Consider the following 8,516-nt stretch of genomic DNA (forward strand, 5'->3'; position numbering starts at 1 on the left):
TCCTATTGTACCATCTTATGGTGAGCAGGCAGGAGATGAGTATGGCTAGCAGTCCGATTGCACCATCTTCTGCCGAGCAGCCAGGAGATGTGGATGGCTAGCAGTCCTACTGCACCGTCTGCTGCCAGCCAAAGACGTAAAAAGATAGATAGAGTGGATCAAAACAAGAAATTGACCAGATTTGTTTTGTATTCATTTGCTCCCTCCTCCCTCCGTGAAATCAACGGTCGACAATCGTTTTGGTGAAAACTTTAATGGAGATTCAGTCGTGTCTGAAATACCAGAGGGAGGGATAGCTTAGCAGGTTGAGCATTGGCCTGCTAAACCCAGGGTTTTGAGTTCAATCCTTGAGGGGGCCATTCTGTATGACAGTTGTTTTTGTTTCTCCTTGATGTAAAGCCACCCCCTTTGTTGATTTTAATTCCATGTAAGCCAACCCTGTAAGCCATGTCGTCAGTCACCCCTCCCTCCATCAGAGCAACGGCAGACAATCGTTCCGTGCCTTTTTTCTGTGCAGACGCCACACCACGGCAAGCATGGAGCCCGCTCAGATCACTTTGGCAATTAGGAGCACATTAAATACCATGCACATTATCCAGCAGTATATGCAGCACCAGAACCTGACAAAGCGAAACCAGGCGAGTAGGCAACGTCAGCGCGGTGATGAGAGTGATGAGGACATGGACACAGACTTCTCTCAAAGCACGGGCCCTGGCAATGCAGGCACTATGGTGCTAATGGGGCAGGTTCATGTGATGGAACACCGATTCTGGGCCCAGGAAACAAACACAACCTCGTGGGACCGCATAGTGTTCTATGATTCCCAGTGGCTGTGAAACTTTCTCATGCATAAGGGCACTTTCATGGAACTTTATGACTTGCTTTCCCCTGCCCTGAAGCGCATGAATACCAAGATGAGAGCAGCCCTCACAGTTGAAAAGCAAGTGGCAATAGCCCTGTGGAAGCTTGCAACACCAGACAGCTACCAGTCAGTTGGGAATCAACTTGGAGTGGGCAAATCTACTGTGGGGGCTGCTGTGATGCAAGTAACCAACACAATCAAAGATCTGCTGATATCAAGGGTAGTGACCCTGGGAAATGTGCAGGTCATAGTGGATGGCTTTGCTGCAATGGGATTCCCTAACTGTGGTGGGGCCATAGACGGAATCCATATCCCTATCTTGGCACCGGAGCACCAAGCCAGCGAGAACAAAACCACAAGGGGTACTTTTCAATGGTGCTGCAAGCACTGGTGGATCACAAGGAACGTTTCACCAACATCAACATGGGATGGCTGGGAAAGGTACGTGACACTCGCATCTTCAGGAACTCTGGTCTGTTTCAAAAGCTGCAGGAAGGGGCTTTATTCCTAGACCAGACAATAACTGTTGGGGATGTTGAAATGCCTATATGTATCCTTGGGGACCCAGCCTACCCCTTAATGCCATGGCTCATGAAGCCGTACACAGGCAGCCTGGACAATAGTCAGGAGCTGTTCAACTACAGGCTGAGCAAGTGCAGAATGGTGGTAGAATGTGCATTTGGACGTTTAAAGGCACGCTGGCGCAGTTTACTGACTCAGTTAGACCTCAGCGAAACCAATATTCCAACTGTTATTACTGCTTGCTGTGCACTCCACAATATCTGTGAGAGTAAGGGGGAGACGTTTATGATGGGGTGGGAGGTTGAGGCAAATCGCCCGGCCACTGGTTACGCGCAGCCAGACACCAGAGCGGTTAGAAGAACACAGGAGGGCGCGGTGCGCAACAGAGAAGCTTTGAAAACCAGTTTCATGACTGGCTGGCTACAGTGTGAAAGTTCTATTTGTTTCTCCTTGATGAAACCCCCCGCCCCTTGGTTCACTCTACTTCCCTGTAAGCTAATCACCCTCCCCTCCTCCCTTCGATCACTGCTTGCAGAGGCAATAAAGTCATTGTTGCTTCACATTCATGCATTCTTTATTAATTCATCACACAAATAGGGGGATAACTGCCAAGGTAGCCCAGGAGGGGTTGTGGAGGAGAGAAGCACCGGGAGCAATGGTGGAGGAGGAAGGACAAGGCCACACAGCACTTTAAAAGTTTAAAACTTTGAAACTTATTGAATGCCAGCCTTCTGTTGCTTGGGCAACCCTCTGGGGTGGAGTGGCTGGGTGGCCGGAGGCCCCCCCCACCGTGTCCTTGGGCATCTGGGTGAGGAGGCTATGGAACTTGGGGAGGAGGGCAGTTGGTTACACAGGGGCTGTAGCGGCTGCCTTTTCTGCAACTCAACCATATGCTGGAGCATATTAGTTTGATCCTCCAGCAGCCTCAGCATTGAATCCTGCCTCCTCTCATCACGCTGCCGCCACCTTTGAGCTTCAGCCCTGTCTTCAGCCTGCCACTTACTCTCTTCAGCCCCCCCCCCGGTCATTTTGTGCTTTCCTGCACTTTGACATTGTCTGCCTCCACGCATTCATCTGTGCTCTGTCAGTGTGGGAGGACAGCATGAGCTCAGAGAACATTTCATCGCGAGTGCGTTTTTTTCGCCTTCTAATCTTCACTAGCCTCTGGGAAGGAGAAGATCCTGTGATCCTTGAAACACATGCAGCTGGTGGAGAAAAAAAAAAGGACAGTGGTATTTAAGAAGACACATTTTATAGACCAATGGGTACACTCTTTCACGGTAAACCTTGCTGTTAACATTACATACATAACACATTTGCTTTCGTTCCAAGGTCGCATTTTGCCTCCCCCCACCACGTAGCTAGCCCCTGCCCCCCTCCCCATGGTTAACAGGGGGAACATTTCTGTTCAGCCACAGGCAAACAGACCTGCAGGAATGGGCACCTCTGAATGTCCCCTTCAGAAAAGCACCCTATTTCAACCAGGTGACCACGAATAATATCTCACTCTCCTGAGGATAACACAGAGAGATAAAGAACAGATGTTGTTTGAATGCCAGCAAACATACACTGCAATACTTTGTTCTACAATGATTCCCAAGTACGTGCTACCAGCCTGGAGTGGTAAAGTGTCCTACCATGGTGGATGGAATAAGGCTTCCCTCCCCAAAAACCTTTTGCAAAGGCTTTGGGAGTAAATCCAGGAGAGTCCGGAATGCCAGGGCAAATTAATTATTAAACATGATTGCTTTTAAACCATGTATACTATTTTAAAAGGTACACTCACCAGAGGTCCCTTCTCCGCCTGCTGGGTCCAGGAGGCAGCCTTGGGTGGGTTCGGGGGGTACTGGCTCCAGGTCCAGGATGAGAAACAGTTCCTGGCTGTCGGGAAAACCAGTTTCTCTGCTTGCTTGCTGTAAGCTATCTACAACATCATCATCATCTTCCTCGTCCCCAAAACCTGCTTCCGTGTTGCCTCCATCTCCATTGAAGGAGTCAAACAACATGGCTGGGGTAGTGATGGCTGAACCCCCTAAAATGGCATGCAGCTCATCATAGAAGTGGCATGTTTGGGGCTCTGACCTGGAGCGGCCGTTTGCCTCTCTGGTTTTCTGGTAGGCTTGCCTCAGCTCCTTAAGTTTCATGCGGCACTGCTTTGGGTCCCTGTTATGGCCTCTGTCCTTCATGCCCTGGGAGATTTTGACAAATGTTTTGGCATTTCGAAAACTGGAACGGAGTTCTGATAGCACGGATTCCTCTCCCCATACAGCGATCAGATCCCGTACCTCCCGTTCGGTCCATGCTGGAGCTCTTTTGCGATTCTGGGACTCCATCATGGTCACCTCTGCTGATGAGCTCTGCATGGTCACCTCTGCTGATGAGCTCTGCACTCACCTGCAGCTTGCCATGCTGGCCAAACAGGAAATTGAAATTCAAAAGTTTGCGGGCTTTTTCCTGTCTACCTGGCCAGTGCATCTGAGTTGAGAGTGCTGTCCAGAGCGGTCACAATGGAGCACTCTGAGATAGCTCCCGGAGTCCAATACCATCTAATTGCATCCACGGTACCCCAAATTCGACCCGGCAAGGCCAATTTCAGTACTAATCCCCTTGTCGGGGGTGGAGTAAGGAAATCGATTTTAAGAGCCCTTTAAGTAGAAAAAAAGGACTTCATCGTGTGGACAGGTGCAGGGTTAAATCAATTTAACCCTGCTAAATTCAACCTCAACTCCTAGTGTAGACCAAGGCTAAGGAAGTGACACACCCATAAATGTGACTTTAACATATAATCAGATTTGCTACAACAACTAATAAAGTGAGATTTTCAAAAATGCCTGAATAAGCTGTGAGCACAAATCCTTGTGTCTTTCAATGGGACTTGTTTCCCAAAGTTACTTTTGAAACTCCCACCCACAATCAGTATATATGCTCCTAGTGAAAAATAAGGTGAAGGCAACATATGCTCAAAAGAAACAAATTATGCTAAACTAATTGTACTTTTTAGTACATAAAGGAAATTACACTTGATCTAGTACATCTGCCTTAACTAAGGTATTTGATAGGTTCCATGTGACATTCTGATAAGGAAAGATAGAGAAATATGGTTTAGATAGCGCTATTATAAATTGGATGTTAAGTAGAATATGAGTCAATGTCATCACAAAAAATGAAGATGATATCAAGTTGTATTAGGATAGAAATATCACATTTAAGATAAACCAAGTAACTATTCCACTCTACTCAGCATTGGACTCAATAGGCCGCAACTATGTTCAGACACAGACAAAATGGAGAGCTCAGAGACTAGGCCTGATTCTCCAATCTGTTATACAAAGTTTTTCACTGATGTAAATCCATTGAAGTCCATAGATTTACATAATCTTAAAACTGATTAAAAGGCGTCAAGAATCAGGCCCTGTGTCTTCATATGTGTGTGGACAACACCTAGAATATTTGCCTATGCTACACACATATGGATAACCAAACAAATAATAATGCAAGTACAAATGAGAAAAGGCTTGGAAATTAATACCAAAGGGTATAATACCAAGCGGGAATATAATACCAAGGAAGGGTTAAGATAAGTAGGCATGTTCACTCTAGAGAAAGGTATTGTGAAGAGAGATGACTGGCCAAATTCTGCTGTCACCTTTGCCATGGTAAATCTGGACTAACTCCACTGAATTTTGTGAATGTACACTGGTGTAACCAAGAGCCCAATTACTGTCTTACAAATAATTAAGAGATTGTCATAAAGCAATCTATTATTCTTACTAGTCATTGATGACATGAGTCAGGGACCTAGGTTGCAGAAAGGAATTCTTAGGCTGAATATATTCTAATGTTGTTCCTAATAAGAAAAATTAAGAATTGGAACAAGTGATCATTAGAATTCAACTTCATGGGAGATATTTAAGGATAGACTTGACATTTGTCTGTAATTAATAACCCTGTGAGAGTGGATTAAATAACCCACTAGCAGCTTTCTCCAGTCAAGATGATTCTCTCAATCAAATAGTAAGTAAAAAGAAAAGGAGTATTTGTGGCACCTTAGCGACTAACAAATTTATTTGAGCATAAGCTTTCGTGAGCTACAGCTCACTTAAGTGTGACTGTTACAGAGCTATCCATACCTATCCTGGTGTGAGTGCACCCCCTCAGACATCAGGCCTCACACCTCTCCCTATCCTGGGGTGGAATTCCACAATTCTCCCACTCTCAGAGCAGACCCTGGTTTACAGTACCCTCTCTATTAATTGTGCTTACCCAGTAAATCCAACTGGGGTCAGTAGCTGCAGTTCTTCCCTTCCAGAGGCTGAGCAGGGGTGTATATAGTGATCAGACAGCCTTCTTAAAACCAAAGCATTGTTTATTCTCACAGTAGAATCAAAGCATAAGAGAAAAACAGATTTTAAAACAAGTAACCTACACACATCTATCTTACCTAAGGCTTACCATCCCCTTGTGATAACCAGTGCAGGCCTAGCTTCTTCAGACGCCCCAGCAGGTGCATTTGTCACAGCCTGGTTCCTGCCTGAACATCTCCTCAATAACTCTCTCTTCTTTAAAGAGAGAGAAAACAAACCATTCTTAACCTAGTCAGAGTCCATTTGTTCTTGTCAGCTCCTGCGCTTGTGCCCTTTTGAACCAAACCAGTCCAGGGATGTGAGCAGGAGGTCAAGTCAGAACCTTGAAGTGTATGCTAAGGGTTGGTTTATCTTGGCCTATTCTCTCCTTCCTGCTTGTTTTTCCTTTCAGCCCACTATTAAACTGTACCAATATATTCATAGTGCAAACATCCCAGTTACCAGGTCAACATGCAGCATTCATAAGTTATCACACAGCAGCTCCATACACATCACAATGACCATTATAGTGTAACTGGACATAGAGAGCCTGTCTTGAGGGACAAAAAATGTGTGGTTTTTTCCATGATATTAGTTCAGTTGCGTTAGCCTGCATCTTGGCAGGGCTTTACAAGCATGTTAATCTAACACCTTTAAAGTGAGGGGAAATGTGATGAAGTGGGAATGTTCTTAATGTTTTCTCTGAATACTGTGTGGGTGCCTCATTTTCCCCTATGTAATTCTTAAGTCATCTAGGTGGTGGGATAAGGATGTGTGATTGTGGCAGAGCCCTAGGGGGCCAGCGTGATGCACAAAGAATGGCCGACACCCTGTCTCCTGGCAACTGATGGCCTGGGCCCCTCCTCTGCAAAGGTGCCAACTGAAGGGGTTGGAGAACAAATAGATCAGGTGGCCTCCTGGCCCAGGAAAGAGATAAAGGAGAGGAGGGGCTGGAGAGTTTCAGTTGGGAGCTGGCTGGGGAAATGGAGGGAGGCCAGATGGGGCGCTCCTGCCCCCCAAGACAGACCTGACTGTGGCGTCCTGTTCTCTATACCTAAAAGCTCTGTTTTAGACCATGTTCCTGTCATCTACTAAACCTTCTGTTTTACTGGCTGGCTGAAAGTCACGTCTGACTGCAGAACTGGGGTGCAGGGCCCACTGGCTTCCCCAGGAGCCCTGCCTGTGCGGACTCCCTGTGAGAAGCGCACGATGTGAAAGTGGATACTGAATGCTCCGAGGTCAGCCCCAGGAAGGTCAAAGCTATGTAAGCTTCTTGCCCTGGAGACAGTCTGCTCACAAAGAGGAGGCTCCCCCAGAGTTCCTGACTGGCTTCGTAGAGAATAGTTCCAGAGCATCGCCCGGTGACTCCGTGACACGGGAGCCTAAGCGAAAACACAGTTACAAACATGTTGATTCAAATTAGAAATATGGTACAGATTTTTTAACAGAGAGGGTGATTAATCATTGGAACAAGCTACTAAAGGAAATGGTGGATTCTCCACCTCTTGAACGCTTCAGATCAAGACAGGTCTGTCGTTTTGGAAGATATACTTTAGTCAAATAAATTATTGGGCTCAATACAAGGGTAACTAGGTGAAATTCTACGGCCTATGCTATACAGGCAGTCAGATTACATGATCTGATAGCCCCTGCTGGTCTTAAAACTCTATCAGCCAATGAAAGACAGGGTCTCAGTGTCCAAACTCATGTTCTGATTGGTCATTTTGGCCTTTTAGTGATGCAACAATTGTGCACTGGCTCCCAATGCCACACTTCACTGAACAAATGACCAATCTATACCCATAATATATTAGATGAGTATAATGAAAAAAGGAAATAAGGGGAAAAAATTTTACTACCTTCCTCCACATTTCTATTTCAAGTGTGCTTGCCTCCTTTTGGAATCCCTTGTTACATAATCAGATGAAGGAATTTAAAAAATAGTGCGTGGTCCCTATTTTATCAACAACTCCAAATATTTTTCCTTTTAAACTGCCATAATTGTGTTTTAAATTTTTTTCCAGTGCTTTGACCTTTACTTGCCCTGCAGTGCTCTATTTGAACACAGATAGTGTTTAGTGTTTATGCAGGGTCAAGCACCAGCTGTAACCATAGTTCATCTCAGAAGCAATACATCTTAGATCTGTCTACTAAAATGTAAAGACTTATTATAGCTGTATTTTGAACAATGCATTCCTACTTTATTATCTGTCAAGTTTAATAAAATAAAAGCAAAAGCAATACTGTAGATAAAAGCTCTACCCCAGAAGGACTAATTGTTTGTTTATTTTCTTTGCATTTGATAGTTTGTGTAATTGCCATTGTCAAATACAATTGAGACAATGAGCACTGAGAGCCAAATGCTTATTTCCAGCTGCAATTCACTTCACAGGGGCAGTTTTTTCCAAAATTGACCCCCACATTTGTACATCATGATTGACAAATCTGGCTTTCTCCCTCAGCACGCAAAAAAGGACAGAGCAGAACAAGCACAGCTGTGGAGCATAGCAGAGGCAGAGTTTATTCATACCCACTGCATGCCAGAGAAAAAGCTCCACCAGAGTTCCCAAGGCCCAAACACATAGCGAAGGTTTTGGCACTTTGAGTCCAGTGGAGAAGACCCACAAACTTTGAGAAGATTTTGTGTAAGTCACTTTGTAGGAGATAAAGAGCCTTTCTTCTCTCAGTCGCCAACTTCAGGATTTGGCCCTTTCTAGCTCACTTTCTTTACCCAGCTCTTCCCTCTCCATGTTTCAAATTCAGCACAGTTTGGTGTAGTGGACAAAAGC

The 8,516-nt window shown here is 45.3% G+C and overlaps 1 protein-coding gene across 2 annotated transcripts; it reads right to left on the reverse strand.

Moving 5' to 3' along the window:
• Positions 1-1,976: 1,976 nt before the first annotated feature.
• LOC311516264 (uncharacterized protein) lies at positions 1,977-4,237 on the reverse strand. 2 transcript variants are annotated; one of them, XM_084620139.1, is made up of 3 exons: positions 3,670-4,237; positions 3,171-3,573; positions 1,977-2,589 (listed from the first exon to the last, which is right to left on the reverse strand). In XM_084620139.1, exons 1-3 carry the CDS (start codon positions 3,745-3,747, stop codon positions 2,393-2,395), a joined length of 678 nt encoding a protein of 225 aa, XP_084476265.1. In that variant the 5' UTR covers positions 3,748-4,237; the 3' UTR covers positions 1,977-2,392. The 2 variants fall into 2 exon arrangements, with proteins under 2 accessions (XP_084476265.1, XP_084476264.1); XM_084620138.1 differs by having other exon boundaries at positions 3,171-4,237.
• Between the last annotated feature and the right edge of the window lie 4,279 nt (positions 4,238-8,516).

Source organism: Lepidochelys olivacea, assembly GCF_965140295.1.
Source record: "Lepidochelys olivacea isolate rLepOli2 genome assembly, chromosome: 2".
NCBI classification, from domain to species: domain Eukaryota; kingdom Metazoa; phylum Chordata; order Testudines; family Cheloniidae; genus Lepidochelys; species Lepidochelys olivacea.